General features: G+C 46.3%; 1 protein-coding gene across 1 annotated transcript in view; it reads left to right on the plus strand.

Annotated features, from left to right (window-relative positions):
- The window catches only part of PLEKHD1 (pleckstrin homology and coiled-coil domain containing D1), a 51,433-nt gene that overhangs the window by 10,927 nt on the left and 20,929 nt on the right, over positions 1-19,577 (plus strand). The window contains exons 5-10 of the mRNA XM_083166635.1: positions 2,370-2,461; positions 7,202-7,254; positions 9,515-9,609; positions 10,691-10,784; positions 11,910-12,079; positions 13,363-13,495. Of these exons, the coding sequence (XP_083022761.1) occupies positions 2,370-2,461; positions 7,202-7,254; positions 9,515-9,609; positions 10,691-10,784; positions 11,910-12,079; positions 13,363-13,495 (637 nt within the window). The remainder of the gene's footprint in view (positions 1-2,369; positions 2,462-7,201; positions 7,255-9,514; positions 9,610-10,690; positions 10,785-11,909; positions 12,080-13,362; positions 13,496-19,577) is intronic.

Consider the following 19,577-nt stretch of genomic DNA (forward strand, 5'->3'; position numbering starts at 1 on the left):
TGGCTGCTGCACCGTGCACACCCCTGGGAATACCAACCCCACCTCCAATACAACCAAAAAACAAAGAGAGTGTGCAATGATGCGCTGTCAGACAATGAGGTAGATGTTTTTCTCCTCCTTCCTTAGGCAGAACGTGATCCCCAGGACATGAGCTCCAAAAACAGAAGATATAGGAGAAATGAATAACTTTGAATGTCAAATCAACACTAGACTCTCAGTATTTTCATACTGTACTGACCTGAAAACCAGGCCCTATGAGCCCATAAAGGTATCTTTATTATACACCAGACAGTCGCTTTCCCATGAGAATAAAGGCTCACCTTTTAGTAGTGCCCTATGTGCATACAAAGGTTTATTTTTTGGCTCCTGGGTCTTCTGGATGTGTAAGAATCTCACTCCAAAACCGGTTCCACAAACGGTATTACACAAATTTATTCCAGAGTCCAGCAAAACAGGTACAATACAATAAAAAGATTAAAAATCGGCTTCACAGATGCCTCTTCCTCTTAGCTCCTTCTTCCTATATTACTTGCCCGGGTACAGAGGTGAACAGGAATCCCAATCAGATGGCAAAAAAAAAAAAAGGGTGAAGAAGAAAAACCAAGGCACTGAACAGCCTCCTCCACAGCACCGACGCGTTTCGGACCAAACTGGTCCTTTTTCAAGGTGTGGAGTGAATAGCCTAGGACCAGGTATTTATACCTGTCCTCCAAACACACTAATAAAAGTTATACAAAAAACCAAAACCGGATTACTCCGGAACGTCTAAAAGTAACACATTTACTTGGGGACATAATTCAAAGAATATTGCATATTTCTATATTCACATACAATGCCTCAATGTACAATAATAAAAAAGAAGAAATAGTAATAAAAACATACATTTTTATAAAAAACATATATATCTTGCACAATAAGATCCGCATACTCCAGGACCATATTATGCCGGCTTACGGAACCAGGAAGTACGCAGTGCAGGACAGCTCCGTCTCCATCCGTGGCGCGAACTGAGTCTGCGCTACCAAAAAATATGGTCCTGGAGTATGCGGATCTTATTGTGCAGGATATATATGTTTTTTATAAAAATGTATGTTTTTCTCATGGGAAAGCGACTGTCTGGTGTATAACAAAGATACCTTTATGGGCTCATAGGGCCTGGTTTTCAGGTCAGTACAGTATGAAAATACTGAGAGTCTAGTGTTGATTTGACGTTCAAAGTTATTAATTTCTCCTATATCTTCTGTTTTTGGAGCTTATGTCCTGGGGATCACGTTCTGCCTAAGGAAGGAGGAGAAAAACATCTACCTCATTGTCTGACAGCGCATCATTGCACACCCTCTTTGTTTTATGCTGTATAAACTGCCACCACCTGCAGCAGAAGAAATCTATTAATTATGGTAGGGGCCCAGGGCCAGTGAATTGTTGTTTATACAATTGCTGTGAGGGACAGTGTGCAGAATCACTTTGGGTCAGTGAGGGGTAAGGTGTTTGATTACTGTGGGTCAAATTTGTATTACTGTGGGGGCCATTGTGTTTGTATTACTCTGGGGGCTGGTATTTTTATTACTGTGGGGGCCTGTGTGTGTGTTTTGTATTTTTTTTTTTTTCATTGGGACCAATGTGTGTGGTTTTTTTTTCCATGTGGGGACTGATGGTGTCCCACAAGGGAAAAAAAGTAAAGTCTTGACCAGTGTGCCGCATTAATAAAATCACTGTGCTAGTAAGATGATCGCCTTTTACGTACACAACATCGGAAATGTCAGGTTTTAAAGCCCGACGAGTAAATTAACCCCTTAATAATTGGCAATTGATACAATAGGTATAATGAATTTCAAGAGCTGCTACAGATCAGATCTCAGAGTGAACAAAGACTAATTGTTAAAGGTTCTATAAATAGAGTTTATGTATAAAACAATGCAGTGTGATCTAGAAAATTGAAGGAGCAAATTTTAGGACCCACCCAAACCAAAATGTTTGGACTCTTAACAATCCTATAACCGTACCCTATGTAGTTAGAAGCCCTGTTGTCAGATCAGATTATACAATCTTTCTATGATTTGCCAATCTGCATCAACATTGATTTTATAATGTATTCAGCGCCAGTGATTATTCCACTAATCTGAATCCAAGAGCTGCCAAATATATATATATATAAATTGTTTTCCATATTAAAAAGTTAAACATTCATTTTCGCTGCTCAGTTCTCTGTAAGGTTAGAAAACATAATATACACAAAAGAGAGATTTTCCCAATCACTGATTGTTACATCCTCTACATACAGTGCCTGAAAGCAGTTACCTTAATTTGAATGGAGGAGTGGCAGGAACAATGATGTAATTGTATTAAATCATTCTTGTATTCCTTCACAGGACATGGCAGAACGCCCAGCTTGGAGAGGCTATGATTGGGAGTCTGGAGGCCCAGGGGCTGCAGCTAGCTAAGGAGCGGCAGGAATATTTTGGTTAGTTTGTTTCTTACAAGTTGAGGGTGCTATATTCTGTATATAGGGCCAAATAAACAGGACTGTCAGGGGATTGGGGGTTTTTCAATATCCAGACCATCGCAGCGGCAGCACATGCACCGTCGCAAATAATTGCTCCACTGTGTCTGACTTCAACATTGCCTTTAGCTCTGAGGCTTCCACTAATCTGCGACTGAGATGTGGGCTGGAAGTGGTCAGCGCTGATGTCATAGTACCTCCTCGAAAACGCCAGGGTATGTCTGTGTTTTTTCAACCACAGAATATACAAAAAGAGGAAAGGGACTGTTTTCGGGAACGCACAAGAAGAGGTTGCTTTAAAATTTAACTTTTAATGTTCAATATTCTAAGACTCCCTTATACATTTTTTATGGGAGGTAACAGTGAAATTTATAAGAATTAAAAAATAACATAAAGACGTACATACACAGATTGTGTATCAAGGTGATAATAAAGAAAGAAAATTGTGTATTAAAATATTAATGTCACTCTGAAAAATGTCTAATTTATTCAGCATAGATTGGTGTCTGTAATGGAGGGTTTACCAGCCCTGGATTATATCTTTATTATTATATAATGAATCCGGGCTAGTAGTTTCCACATGAGATACTATGGAGTTTGTTACACAGCCCTGATATTCTGTTATTATCCCCACATATCAGGGGCAGAATATCCAGTACTTAGTGGGACATGTGTCAGTGTTCAATTGGTCCAATTAAAATTGTGTTTCAGACCACACCATATACTGTGCATGAGGCAAGCATATGGCTTAACTGCCACCTACAGTAGCGCACGCAGGGGGGGTTTATGAGTACCCAGAACCCCCCCCCCCCCCCCCAGAAATCTGAGGGCCATAGTCTGAAAGCGGAGGGTCCTCTCTTTGCATGGGTACAAGAATTTTAAAAATCGGCCCTGGGGAACCGGAGATATCTGACTTCAAAGAAGTGGGCCCCATCCAAGCCTGTTAATTGCTCTCCCCAGTCAGATATTTCAGTTTCTCTCTGACTTAGAGTTTTTCTGAGGGTATATTCCAAAAGCTGGGACTCTCCCCCTTTGAGGGACACTAGATGCTGGTCTCTACTGTGCCCAGAACCAGAGATATCAGCTTTCAAGCAGCTGGTTACTGCTCCAGCTCCACACACCTGGTATGTAGTTTTATATACTCGTTGGCGGATTGCTCTGCCTCCTGAACTCTGATCCCCTAGTCCCCAGTATCATTTGGTACTGTAGGTGAGATTCTCTAGTTTTTAATTCCATTAAAAGCTAAGAAATCTCGTTCCGGGAACTGGAGATATCTGCAGTCAAGCAAGCTGTCCTCCCACCAGAAAATTATGAATAATAAGCCCACTCCAACAATACACCCCTCCTCTGCATATTAACCACCCTGGAAGTTATGTATTGGGACCCCTTCATTCAGCCCATACCCCCTTCTCCCACCTAATCTCCCACCATCTGTGCAGTAAAGGGGTAATTAGTGGAAATTACTGAGCTATACATGTTGATATAATACCCCCTACCACCAAATCAAAGCTTCTGCTTTTAGCACCCCCCACCCCTACCACTGGAGGATATGTAGGGGCCCAATACATTGCTATGCCCAGGGGTCTACACTGCTGTTATATATATATATATATATATATATATATATATATATATATATATATATATATAGTTATATATATATATAGTTATATATATATTTATTATTATTTATATACATTTGGTCTATCTATAATACTTTAACTGACCCGGCATATACTGGGTCACCTAAGTGTCCATCTCAGTGCTTTGCTCAGCCCCTCTGGAAACCCCCTTCTGAAAATCCTGCGTTTGCCCCTGACCTATCAAATATTCTTGTTCCTGTGTGTATCACACCATCTATAGTATATTCCTGTGTGTCTCACACTTCATAAAATATACATAGGGGCTTTGCTGTCTATTGGGTATTCCTGTTGTTATTGTAGCAGGAAGACCCAAAACACTTAAATATCACCTGCAAAATATTTTATGCTAGGTGGCAAATTTTTTTTTTTAAATGCCACCTGCTAGGTGTTTCAACTCCTATAGATCTCCTAACATGAACAGCATCTCATATCCAACATAACATAACTCCTATTTGTGAGTATTTGCTGCCTTCTGCTGGAAAAAAAAATAAATATTTCACTTTGGAAATTTTATGCTATTTTTCTCCTATGCCGACACACAATCAACATTTAGCTGACAGACATTTCAGTTGGCATTTAACCTACACGTGTTTCACTGGTTACCCAGCTTTCTCAAGGCCAACCAGAGTGTCTTCACCACCTCATATTTATTGGTATTGGATCACCAATCAAAATTGCGTTTTACAGTCACATGTCATTCTGATGATGTCAGGTATCTCTGCCAGTTGATTGACATGGAGATCGCCCTATAGAGTGTCCTTCTCATTCCTGGAATGAGTAGTTCAGCCTATCATTGCTTTACTCAGTTCTGACATCATTTGTCAATCACCCTGTGCCCGCCCTCCCAGAGGGCTGTGTATTGTATCATGTGATCGGCGCTTGCTTTCTATGTAGTGCCGTGTCATCATTCGGCGTCTGCCAGCTATTACATCATTATCACGTGATCCGGCACCTCTGGTCAGGTGGGCGGTCACGTGTCATGTCAGCTGGGAGAGTGCGGCCAATCACCGGCTTCCCTGCTCAAACCAATATCCAGACCATCGCAGCGGCAGCACATGCACCGTCGCAAATAATTGCTCCACTGTGTCCGACTTCAACATTGCCTTTAGCTCTGAGGCTTCCACTAATCTGCGACTGAGATGTGGGCTGGAAGTGGTCAGCGCTGATGTCATAGTACCTCCTCGAAAACGCCAGGGCATGTCTGTGTTTTTTCAACCACACCCAGAAAACAGCAGGTTTCCACCCAGATACGCCGACTTCCTGTCAATCAAACTCCGGCTACTGCGATCAAACTCCGAGTACATAGCGGTCAGGAATTATGGCACTATTTGCGGCCACGTATGCATCCGCACATGCAGTTGTCCGATAATCGGCCAAATTGCGAAGTCGCTGATCAGCGATTGACTGAATGTTGCCCCAATTACCTGTATAGGGGTCACTGCAATCTACAGCGGTTTCTGCTCTTCCTAGTAATTACGGAATGCAGCGTATTGTTTCTTAGTTTACATGAGACTGAAGTGATGACAGAATTCACTGTTTTATACAGCTATTAATTACAGAGGTTTGTGCGTACTGTGGGTGGGGTGTAGATTATGTATCTGCAGTATTAAGGTTAATATTCAATAGGTCGACATCAAATCGCGACATACGTTAGGTAAAAGGTCTACAGTGGTCGTCAGGTACAAAAGGTTGACAGTCAAATGGTTGACATGACAATGGTGGACACAAATAGTCCACCGTGTTTTTGTTCTAGTTGTTTTGGCTTAAATGTATGTCCGGTAATATGTGCCCACCATCATGTATGCCCTCACAGACAAGCAGGGTCACTTACCTGGCCCTCTCCATGAGGGAGAACATGCTCTGTTCCTGGACTTCCCTGGTAATGTATGATTCCCATCACCTGTGGGGAGCTAGGTAAAGGTGTTTCACCACAGGTGATGGCAATCATACAGTACCAGGGAAGGCCAGGAACAGAGCATTATCTCCCTCATGGAGAGGGTCAGGTAGGCAAGTATGCAGACAAGTTGGTGAGTGCAAACCCCATGTAGATAATAAATCACACAAATGCTGGAAAAACATCTAAAAACATGTTGACCGTGTATTTGTGTCGACAATTGTCTTTATGACCTTTTGTACCTTCTCACCTAATGTATGTCTTACTGTGCATGTAAACCAAAAACTGTGTGCACGTGCTCTTACACGTGAGACTGCTCTTAAAGATTCAGGATGGAGAGGGAAGGGACAAGTAGGTGTAATCAGGGCACAGCACAAGCATGGTCGCACAGATGCAGCCTGCCCGCTTCTCATCTTGGTCACACTCACACAGATGCAGCCTGCCTGCTTCCCATCATTGTCACACAGATGCAGCCTGCCTGCTTCCCATCATGGTCGCACAGATGCAGCCTGCCTGCTTCCCATCATGGTCGCACAGATGCAGCCTGCCTGCTTCCCATCATGGTCGCACAGATGCAGCCTGTCTGCTTCCCATCATGGTCAAACAGATGCAGCCTGCCTGCTTCCCATCATGGTCGTACAGATGCAGCCTGACCGCTTCTCATTATGGTCGCACAGATGCAGCCTGCCCGCTTCTCATTACGGTCGCACAGATGCAGCCTGCCCTCTTCTCATTACGTTCACACAGATGCCGCCTGCCCGCTTCACACAGATGCAGCCTGCCCGTTTCTCATCATCACAGAATGATTTCCCTCTGAGTGGTCAGAGTGGGGGAAAGTTGTCCTGTAATGATTTTATAAAAGTGTTTTCTTTATACCACAGTTAGACAGCAGCCTTCATCATTACAGTTCCAGTGATGACTGGTGCACCATCAGTATGATGCTCAGGGCAGCCGAGAGGGGGGGGGGGGGGGAAGCGGGTACTAATTACCTTGGCCCGGCACTCCTCTCGGCTGCCCTGATGATGCTACGATGTATACCGCATCACTGTGCTTTGGGCATTCACACGCCTTCTCCCAGCACACATATGTAGATGTATGTCTGTGTTTCTGGACGCAAATAGGTCCGGCTGAGCTTGTACCCTGACTTCTGATATCTTCCTGCAGATAAACTGATGGAGGAGACAGAGGAGCTCTGCTCACAGCGAGAACAGAAGGAGGTAACGTCATTTCTTGAGGAATAGCAACTTATATCTGTGGTGTAGCTAAAAGGGGGGTGGTTAGAAGACTCCCTGGTACCTCCATGTTTTCTGTGTGACCAGACTGGGCCAGTATATAAGAGAGTAGATTACCAGTGTTCTAGTTTCCTTGGAAGATGACTATTTCCTGAGGGTATCATGTGGTGTCTTTCCATCATGCCTAGGTCTCATTCAGCAAAACAACAATGCACAGTGCTAGCATGCGGGGAGCTGCCCAGCACAGGGCAGCGCCACCCCCCATGCAGCGTGCCCCCCCCGTTATCATGCAAAGCATTCAGTATAATGCAAGGCGCTCGTATATGTTTATAGCAGCACCCTGCTTGCGCAGATTAACTGTGAAGGCAGGCACCGGACCACCATGTTTAGGCTAGTAGCAGCTGCGGGTGACATTATGCAGCCACCGCGGCCCGTCCTGCAAATGGTCTGGACACACCTGCGTTGTCCAGACCGCGCCTCCACAACACGCCATTGCCACCCCCAGAACGAGCCATCTGAGATCACGGTGTTCTACACGTTAACAAAAATGCATTGTTACAAATGTAAAAAAAAATATTGCATATATCAAAAAACAAACAAATAAAGCAGCCTTGAAACCTTCTCTTAATTGGCAAATTAGCCAATCCTGGCCTGACACTGCAATTAAATATTCCGTGCTAAGCTCTTTGCGACATACAAGCGCACTATAAATGGCAGAGGTCAGCCTGCCCTCTCTATATGGAGGCCGCACATGGCATTGATATAGCTCAGTACAACCTCTCTAGAATCAGTTCTGCCAGACAGTGAAACAGTAAATAGATGCACTGAAAATATGAACAGTGCTAATATCCAATCTGTACGGTCTAGAACAGTGGTTCCCAATCTGGGTTGCATGTGCCCCGGGGGTACACTGCGGACCGGTTGGGGGTACTTGAAAATAATATTGGTAATGGCAGAAGAATAGAAATAAGTCTTGCGATGTTGGAAGAAGTGTCCTGTTGCAGTGAAGACGAACCATGTTGTGTCAATTCCGGTTCCATCTGCAGCATCATCAGCATCTCCTTGCGCTTTTGCCCGACTAGCAATACACGGGGAGCTACCCGCGCTGCACACAGACATTAGCAATCATCTGCCCCTTGCCCTCTGCCCCTTGCCGAGACAGGTAGAGGAAGCAGCGGCATTAATCCTACAGGCGTTAGTAGGTACCCGAGAGAGAGTACACAGCCAGCGGCCACACACAGGGGGAACCGATTCTGCTTCTCCGCTACATAATGTAAGGACCAGTGGCGTAGCTATAGGGCCGCAGCCCCCGCGGTGGCGGGGAGGCGCCGGGTCTGCGGGCGCTGTTGTTTCTTCGCCAGCTCCTCACTGCTTGTGGGTGCAGCGGGGAGCTGGCAGGGGGGTCCGTGCGGCGCGGGGGTACCTGTGGCCAGGGAAAGCCTGGAGGTCCCTGCAGCGCTGATTATGATGTTGCCGGGGTCCCTGCACTCCTGCAGTGAAGTGGAAATACTGCGCTACCGCCGTGCGGCGGTGCGGGAAGCGCTTCTAACTTTGAAAACACTGGCCGCACACTGATTGGCTGAGATTCAGCCAATCAGCATGCGCCCAGTGTTTTCAGAGTCAGAAGTGCTTCCCGCGCCACCGCACGGCGGTAGCGCATTATTTCCACTTCACTGCAGGGACTCCGGCAACACCATAATCAGCACCTCCCTGACCACAGGTTCCCCTCGTGCCGTACGGACCCCCCTGCCAGCTCCCCGCTACTGGTAAGGACACACATAAGTATATGCATACCAATCACTTCCACTCCACTTTTAAGTACTGTGGATATTTCAAATTATGAGGAGGGGGTCACTCGTAAATGAAAAGCTTAATAAAGGGGTACGGGAGAGAAAAAAGGTTGGGAATTACTGGTCTAGAATTCCAAATTGGTTATTATGGCAGAATAAAAATATCTAGTTTGGTCTAAGATTTAATAACATCTAGTTAAGACGACGAAGAAGACGACGTGTGTTCCTTGACATTGTAGAACACAGTGAGCTTTCAGCTTGTGTGATAAGCCCATATATATCCAATTTATTCTAAATAGTATTCTATTTTTACCTATAGCAATACCACACCTGCACCTGGTTTGTAGCATATTTAAGTCATTCTGTCTAGCGTCTGCTAATATGATCATAGAAATACCTTCAGAACAGCCTATCATCGCTAACACCTGTATATTGGTGACAATCTCTCTCTGCAGGAGCTGGAGAGGTTAAACCAGATCCTGGAGTCCGAAAAGAGTCGGTTTGAGGACCTTGTGCAGGAGCTCAGACTGGAGCAAGATCAGATCAAGCAGTTAAGTCACACATTCATGCAATTCTAGCTCTAGTACTGTATGTATAACTAGGAAAGCAGTACTCAGAGGAAGCAGTAGTGGCAGTGCAAGTATTACCAATTGGAAGAACAACGCTTGCTGGATCTCCCTGAAAAGGGGAATTAGCCGGACTTACTGCCAATATAGGGAGCCTGTACCTGGGCAGTAATTGTGTATACTCATTAATGTACAAGATCCTAGAGAATGGTAGTCCGTGGCCAGTGTTGGTGTTCATTCTGTGCATTTATATTTCCCCGTTTCTGATTAGGGATGGCCATTAACCATCGATGATTCAAAATCATCGATGTTTTATGGCCGATGTATAATACTTTTGGCATCGATGGGGGAGAACCAGATGGTTTCCTTCCATGGATGGCACAGCAAAACCGATTTTTTGTTTTGTTTTTTCAAAGTGCTAGGACACTGGGCATAGCTCCGACACCCGCAAAGCCCCGCCCACATGTGTGGGCTAATCCGTCAATCATAATGGATGACCATGGATATGTAAAACTATCGATGGTCATCCATTGCATAGTTTTATACTATCGATGGCCAGTTGTACTTTTGCCATCGATGGCAACCATCAATGACAAAGGCAACAATGGCCATCCCTACTTCTGATGTGCGGTAGTTTATCCGAGAATGTTCTCATTATTAAAGCAGCAATCATTTCCAAGGTAAAACTAACCTGGTATTGCCTTGCAAACGATTGCCGCTTTAAAGATTCAGCTATTCTTCAACAAATTCCCCCACCTGTGGCTTCTCGCACCCTTTACAGTTACCCTTTTATTGTTGTTATTGCTCATTTCTGATGATAAGATATGATCAAGTGGTACCTGAGTATTTGGTGTGGTACATAATTACCTATATCCTCAATGATTCCCCCCCCCCTAACCTGTAGATCTCCATCTGTTGTGAAACTACACATCCCAGCATGCCCTGCCACAGTCCTAGCATTCCCTAATAGCAAAACTGTGGCAGGGCATGCTGGGATGTGAAGTTTCACAACAGCTGGAGAGCCATAGGTTGGCGAGGCCTGCTTATCTCCTCCTTCCTCCTCAGGGAGCTAGAGATGACTGTTCACTGTCTGAAGGGAGTAGGAGAAGAGAAGAAGGAACTGAGCAGCCTGACGCAGCACCTGCAGAGGACAATGGAGGTAAGTACTACAGGGGGCAATTCATTCAGTGTTTATCATTTTTAGAACTGTCCTTGCTGAGAGTCTTTATTTCTAATTTAAGTGTCGGAGCTCATTTTCAGCGACTTCTCTGTACTATAGTCATAAAACTAGGGAAAATATAATTCATAGAAATTTGGGAATGTGTACCCACATGAACATGGTAATTGTTAACTTCACTCAGAATGGGCCTAATGCAGGTTGGCTAACAACCGCTGCTTAGTGAGTACCTTAATGCCACCCCGCTGAACGGCCGCCATCCACTGGCGCACAAATCTCTTCCCTCGCATGGTGCTGGGGCAAACCGTAACACCCCAGGATGAGGTCATCAGGATCTTCCTGAAACCACGCCCCATTAGTGATGTCAGCAGGGCTCCTGTGAAGCCATGATCCTTTATGCGAAGCCATGAACTGGGGTCTCTTGCCCACACCAGATGTCACCAACCCTGGTGCCACCACTGACCAACTCAAATTATTTATATCCAATATGATAGGCAAAACCAATCCCGGTGGCAGTCCATCATAAAATGTTACAAACGGATGCACAACCCCGGCCACCACCACGTAACTGACCCTAACCGGCATTTCTTGATAATAATTTTCACTGAATTTTGCAATAAGAAACTTTGGGCCTCTGGGTGCAGTGAATACAGTGCTGCCACCGTGATTCAAGAACATTTACAGTAGAAAACATATTTTTAAATAAATGCATGCAGATAGGTAGCACTATATAACATTGCTGCATGTATAGTCTATACAATTGTTACAAATGATATATACAGTAGTTGCTGTATCCGTGGGCCTTATTTGTTCGGACTCCTTCATTCACAAGGGGTCCGATGGTAGTGTATGCGCAGGATCATTTCCTGCGTACGCCAGGTGCGTGCTGCCATGGGGAACAGGGGGTTCGCTGGGTGCATGCACCCAAGTGTGCGGACATGGGGCGGCGGTCTTGGTCATTTGCCTCACCTGCGACCAGGCCACCATTCACAAAGTGTGGTTTGGTGGACTCGCAAGGCTGCAAATTTGCAGTCTTACGAATCATCCTGAATAACCCCCTGTGTCCCTGCTGCTTTGCTGAACATGTACCACATTTATATCCGGCAGGAGCTGTCTGTAGAGAAGCAGAGGACTCTAGCCATATTGGAAGCCAGTCACAATCACCCCCAGGCTGCAGACAACAGCGACCATCCCAGGCAGGGTCTCCACTGCAGCCTCCAGCAGATCGAGAACAAGATGCAGATGTTACTAGAGGAGAAGCTTCAGGCTGAGAACAGGTGGGGACAGTCCGGCTTTAGCACAAGACACGTGGGTTCAGGAAGGCTGCGGTGTGCTGGTTCTACGCTCCCTAACAGTTACAGAGTAGTGTGGACTATAAATATGGTACTGTCCCCCACAGCACAGGTGCACAATATGTCACTTTGTCATTTGGAAAATGATCCCTTTAAGCATCAGAGTGTAAAATATAAATGTACAATTTGTAACCTATGGGATAGGTAATTAATATACCAGACAGTAAGGGTCAGATAGCTAATAGCTTCTAGGGGAGATTTCCCCAAGTGTCACCTTATCATAGCTATCCCTAAGCTACTGCCGTCTCCTTTGAACAACAAAGAATGGACCTACTTCAGGTTGATTCGGTCCCTGGCGTAATTGCATCAGGGACAGATAGTGTGGCCCTGCGCATGCGTATAGGCAAATATACGCATGTGCAGGACCGCAGTGCGAACGCAACCACCACTGTCACAGTCGCTAAGGTGTTCCCACACAGCGGGGCGGCATCGGACCGGATCAGGAGGTGCTGAGCGCTACACTGAGTGTGAACCCCCCCTGCTCTCAGCACTGCATGCTGGGACATGTCGTTTATCTGCTCTGTCCATCTGCGGACAGGCAGAATACAGCAGGATGAGGGTAATACCTGTGCATTCTGGTTCTATGAAGACGACCACTGGGACAGCCCAACAAGCTCTTCCATGTCCTCCTCGGCCGTTGGCGATCCTCCGTCCGGAGCCTGCCTGGCCCTTCTGCACTAAGGAAGCAACGGCGGCTGGCACAGGACCCGGATGAAGTATACAGGACCCGGGTAGCGTAGAGGGTGGGGTTCACGGGATGGGCAGCGGCAGGTATTAGAATTTTAAAATAACCTGTCAAATGACTGCTGGCCTCTGATTGGCTGAGAGCTCTCTCAGCCAATCAGCAGCCGCCCGGAAGGGAGGCCGCTGATTGGCTGAGAGTGTTTTCTCTCAGCCAATCAGAGGCCGACCAGTCATTTGACAGGTTATTTTAAAATTCTAATACCCACCACTGCCCATCCTGATCACCGCCCGCTAGTGCTCAACACCAGCCACCCGCCCTACTGTTCCTCAACGCCCCCCCCCCCCACACTGCTCCTCACCGCCCGCTGCAGCTCCCGGTTACATGTGATAGATCGCATGCGATCTATCACATGTAAAAAATGGCCAAATCTTATTTGAGCCTCCCGTGGAGCTGCTGGGGTTGGGGTGGTCATTATAAAATACTCTGGTAATGTGTCTTATATCCTATATATCTGACTCCCCAGGATGAAGGAGAACGAGGAGCGATTTAAAGTCCTGGAAGAGGAGCGGGCATTCTATGTATCTGAGTCTCAGGCGCTGCAGAACTCTTTAACTGAGCTATCTGCTGAGAAGGAACAAACCGAGCGGGAGCTAAAGGTAAAGAAGAGACAATCATTACTGCTAATAGCAACTGATTCAGTCCCAGACATCTTTAACTGCTTGTCTGCTAATAATAATATGTTATAATTTTCAAGCTGACAGTGAAGGTTACCGAACATTGTCACAGTCTTCCCTCCTAAATAAATCATCTGGAAATGAATGAGTAAAAAACAAACACTGAGGAGATAGACCACTCTGAAATGTTACAAATGGCATCTTCAATTCAGTGCACCCTGAACAGTGGGGTTTACAGTGGTGTGGATGGAAAGGCGGAGCCGGCCTTAGGCATAGGCAAACTAGGCAATTGCCTAGGGCATTTGGAATGCCTAGGGGCATCAGCAGTTTCTGCTGATTAAAATGATATGCAGCATGCCTATATTCTGTGTGTGAGTAAGGCTGTATCTGCATATGAAACAGTGTATTCATGGAAATCACTGTAACATAGCATTCCGTATGCAGGTACAGCCACAGTCGCACACAGAATATAGGCATGCTGCATATCATTTTAATCATCAGAAGCTCCTTGTGTGTGCTCGTCATAACAATGCTAATAAGACGAATTTTCAGCAAAAAAAGGCACCCAACGTTAGCAGAACTGGCCAGGAGCTGCATGGCCTATTGAGTCAAGATGTATGAGTAAACATCTGTATCCAAGCAGAGGCACAGGTCACAGTGTTAACGGCTGTGCGAGTGCTGTCTGCGGGTGGGTTGGTTGTGCAATAGTGTTCGGCATATGTGTAAAGGGCATTATGTGTGTCATGTATAAATGCATTAATAATGTGCGACATGTGTAACAGGCATTATGTGTGTCATTTGTATAAGGGCATTAATAATGTGAAACATATGTGTAATGGGCATTATGTGTGTCATGTGTATAAGGGCATTAATAATGTGCAACATATGTGTAAGGGGCATTATGTGTGTCATTATGTGTATGAAGGGCATTAATAAAGGTTGGCATAATGTGTAAAGGGCATTATGGTTATAAGGACATTTATAATGTTTGTCATGTGTAAGGGGCATTACTGTGTGGTATTATCAGGGGTGCCGAGAGAAAGGGGTAGGGGGTACCAGGGGCAAACGCAGGATTTTCAGAAGGGGGTTTCCAGAGGGGCGGAGCAAAGCACGGAGATGGACACTTAGGTGACCCAGTATATGCCGGGTCAGTTAAAGTATTATAGATAGACCAAATGTATATAAATAATAATAATATATATATATATATATATATATATATATGTGTATATACATATATATACACACACACATATACATACATAAATATACTGTATATACATACAAGGGCATCAACAGCAGTGTAGACCCCTGGGCATAGCAATGTATTGGGGCCCCCACTGATCCTCCAGCGGTAGGGGTGGAGGAAGTTTTGATGTCCCGCGGGTGGTAGGGGGTATTATATCAACTGCTAAGCATGTAGGGCCTGGATCAGTAATTTCCACTAATTACCCCTTTACTGCACAGATGGTGGGAGATGGGGTGGGAGAAGGGGGCATTGGGCTGAATGAAGGGGCCCTGATACATAACTTCCAGGGTGGTAGAGGATGTTTAATACGCAAAGGAGGGGTGTATAGTGGAGTGGGCTTATTATTCATAATTTTCTGGTGGGAGGACAGCTTGCTTGACTGCAGATATCTCCAGTTCCCAGAAATATATTTCTTAGATCTTAACCCCTTCCCGACATATGACGTACATTTACGTCATATGTCGGTTGGGGGTGAATCAAGCCAGCTCACGGAGTGAGCTGGCTTGATAGAGAGCAGGTAATGGCTGTATATTACAGCCATGTCCCTGCTCTCACGGCCACGAGCGGCGAGTTCGCCGATCGCGGCCGTTTAACCCTTTAAGCACCGCGGGCAAAGCGCCCGCAGTGCTTAAATAGCTGATCGGAGGGGGGGGCGCCCCCCTCCGGCGCCGATCGGGGCCCCCCGCAGCGCGATCGGAGGGTGCCGATCGGTTGCCATGGTAGCCAGGGGTCTAATGTAGACCCCTGTGCTGTCCGTGTATTCATACCTATTACATCCTGCCTCAGGCAGGATGTAATAGGAAGTGCAAAAAATCACTACGTTCAGCCATAGAGCTCTATGGCTGAACCTAGTACAGGCGATCGCGCCCCCTAGTGGTCAAGTACACTAGGGGGCCTTGTAGTAAAAGTAAAAAAAAAAAAAAAATAAAGTTTAAAAATAAAAAAAAAATAATAAAATATTAAAAGTTCAAATCACCCCCCTTTCCCCATTTCCCAAATAAAAATAAATAAATAATAAAAAAAATAAACATATTTGGTATCGCCGCGTTCCTAAAAGTCCGATCTATTAAAATATAACATTAGTTATCCCGCACGGTTAAAGGCGTAAACGGAAAATAATCCCCAACGCCAAAACTACGCTTTTTGGTCGCATCGCCTACCCAAAAAAAAATAGCTAAAAGAGATCAGAAAGTCGCCCATATCCCATAATGGTATTAATTAAAAAGTACACTTCAGCCCGCAAAAAATGAGCCCTCACCCAGGTCCGTAGGTGGAAAAATAAAAAAGTTATAAGCCGCAGAACATGGCGACGCGACGCAAATTCGAAAAACCGTAACATTTTCTATTTTTTTTTTTAGTGGTAAAATGTAACGAAAACTATATAAGTTTGGTATTACCGGAATCGTAACGACCCATAGAATAAAGATAACCCATCATTTTAAACGAACTATGAACTCCAAAAAAACCGTAACCAGCGCAAAATTGTGGAATTGCGTTTTTTTTTTTTTTTACCCCACATTGAATTATTTCCTGATTCCCCAGAATATTATACGGTATAGTAAATGGTACCATTAGAAAGTACAACTTGTCCCGCAAAAAAAAAGCCCTCATGTGTCTATATAGCCGGAAAATTAAAAAAGTTACGCTTATTTGAACACAAGGAGGAAAAAAAAAAAAAAAATTACCTTAAAAGGCAATGTCGGGAAGGGGTTAATGGAATTAAAAACTAGAGAATCCCACCTACCACATGGTATTGGGGACTATGGGATCAGAGTTCAGGAGGCAGAGCAATCTGCCAACGAGTGTATAAAACTACATACCAGGTGTGTGGAGCTGGAGCAGTAACCAGCTGCTGGAAGGCTGATATCTCTGGTTCTGGGAGAAGTAGACACTAGCAGCTTCAGGGCCGGCGCCACCACTAGGCAGGTTTAGGCATTTGCCTAGGGCGCCGGCCCTGGAGGGCGGAAGTTAGGATCAGGTGTGACCCCCTGGACCCGAGGTAAGCTGCAACTATCAAAGTATCCCTCCCCCCGAGTGACTCGGCGGCCTTTGTCGCATCACTCGCCACCCGTTCCCTCCGGTGGTGCGATGCCGGGCACTTCCCCCCACCCATGGAGCAATGCAGATAGTACGCTGCTATGAGCGGTTGAGTGACGAATCGGGACTGCAGCCCCCTAGCGTCCGTCTTGCTGCCCATACACACCCCCGGCAGCCCGGAGTCTGACAGCAGCGATGTCCCCCCGAGGAAGCGTGGACAGTGGCTGACACATCTGAGCTCGGAGGAGAAGGCGCTCACGAGGTGCTGTTACCCTTTCAATCCTGGGGGGAATGTGTGTGGCTGGGCACTGGCAGGGACGGTGCTGACAGTGTGTGGGAGATAGCTTCCCCGCAGGTGGAGCGGATGAGCGCTGAGGCGCCGTTGAAACCCCTTCTCTCTCCCCCCCCCCCCCCCCCCCCGAGCGGATGAGCGCTGGGGCGCCGCTGAACTCCCCCCCTCCTTGTTGCCTGGGGCGCTCCAGTGGCTTGCACCGGCCCTGAGCAGCTTGCTAGTGTCCATCAAAGGGGGAGAGTTCCAGCTTTTGGAATATACCCTCAGAAAAAGTCTAAGTCAGACAGAACCTGAAATATCTGACTGGGAAGAGCAATTAACAGGCTTGGATGGGGACCACTGCTTTGAAGTCAGATATCTCCGGTTCCCAAGGGCCGATTTTTAAAATTCTTGTACCCATGGAAAGAGGGGACCCTCAGCTTTCTGCCTATGGCCCATGGACTCCTGGGGGGGTTTCTGGGTACTCAGAAACCCCCCTGCGTGCGCTACTGGGTACAAATTACCTAGGACAAAGTCTGATGGAAGGGACCAGTGGGGGCCCCGGGCCCCCTCCCCTTAATTGACAGCAGCAGCTGCAGCTCTTCTCCTCTGCCCAGCACACACTGCTTTGTGCTGGGTTGCAGTGTGGCCATGGAGGTGCTTAAAATACAATATTTTCTTAGGATTTTTTTCTAAGGGTAAAATGTGAATAATATGAGGAGTAATGTACATAAGGTAAAGTGGTACTACTGTGTGGTGTAAAGTGAATAAAGGACACCATTGCATGATATAATGTGAATAAAGTTGCACTACTGTGTGGCATAATTTGAATTGGGGGTACTATTGTGTGGCCATGCCCCTTCCCAGCAAGAACACACCCCTGTTTGGGCTGCGCACCGAATATTTGCACTGTTTCTATTTAAAATATTGCGGGTAGGGCACCAAAATGATGACTGCTATGATGAGGGTTGATGGTGCTGGGAAAGGGGAGCAGGGTCAGAGACGGAACTAGTGGTGGTGCTAAGGGGCAACAGCCAAAATCTTGCCTAGGGCGTCATTTAGGCTAGGGCCAGCTCTGTGGAAAGGTCTACAGCAGTCGTGGCTAAACTGTGGCCCTCCAGCTGTTGTGAAACTAGTTTCACAACTGCTGGAGGGCTATCGTTTGGCCATGCCTGGTCTACAGTGTCTAGGTAAACAATCAATTGGTCAACACCAAAATGTTGACATAGAAAAATGTCAATATGCAAAAGGTCAACACAAAAATAGGGGTGCCAGTGTAGACACCTGTCAACATAGACCCCCAATTAGTGTAGCATGTGCCTTGCTTCGCTACTGCTGCGCTGTACACTGTACTGTACCCAATCCAAATCCCATACCTCCCAACTTCTGTCCATATGAAATAGGGGCGTATGCAAATGAGGGCGCGGCTTATGCTAATTAGCCGCGACCTCATTTTCATACGAGAATAGACGCTGTGCGCATGCGCACAGCGTCTATTCTACTAGATTGGGGGTCTCCCAACTGTCACCCCCCCGCAGCGGGACAATGCCTGCCGCGGGTGGGACAGCGGGACAGGACCCGAAAATCGGGACTGTCCCTCTAAAATCGTGACAGTTGGGAGGTATGAAATCCACGTGTATGTTAAAGTATGAAAAACTCCCCCCCCCCCCCCCAAAAACGGATAAAAAACATGAAAATAGGGTGTTGACCTTTTCATGTGTCTCCCTTTTTCCTTTTGCATGTCGAATTTTTGGTGTCGACCGATTGACTGTCAACATAGATACCATTTTACCACTTTGCAGGGGGCAAAGTTTGCGGTACTTGTTTCCTAGCATGGCGCCCACGATTTCAATTGTATGCCATCGGGTCTGAAAAATCGGTCGCATCGCATGCGATGCTACGCGACCTACCCGATTTTTACATTGTACCCAATGTTAACTGGTCCCTGAGACCCGATTTTACATTGGGCCCAATGTTAAATGCCCCCCAGACCCCAATTTTCATTGTATACCCACCCTGATGGGTCAAATGCCCTCCCATTGTTAAAGCAACCCCACGATCAACACCAACCCGAAGCGTGGCGAGCGGCGGCAGTACACGTCCTCCAACCTTTTCATACCCCCACTATCCACATCGGCGTGGAGTTGATTTTATATAGTGTGGCGAGGGGACGCGCATTACTTCACACGTATTACGCGTCCCCTCGTGGGGCTCGCTGCGCTTGCCACGCTTCGGGCCCGAAAAGTCAACTACACGCCGATGTGGATAGTGGGGGTATGAAAAGGTCGGAGGACGCGTACTGCCACCCCTCGCGGGCTCGCCACGCTTCGGGTTGGCGTTGATCATGGGGTGGCATTAACAATGGGGGGGGGGGGGGCATTTGACCGCATAATTAACCATCAGGGTGGGTATAAATGTACAATGTAAAATCGGGTCTCAGCTACAATTTAACATTGAGTCCAATGGCAAAATCGGGTCGGTCGCGTCGAATCGCATCGCATCCCATT

This window comes from Crinia signifera, chromosome 12 (genome assembly GCF_055691185.1).
Source record: "Crinia signifera chromosome 12, ASM5569118v1, whole genome shotgun sequence".
Lineage (NCBI taxonomy): Eukaryota > Metazoa > Chordata > Amphibia > Anura > Myobatrachidae > Crinia > Crinia signifera.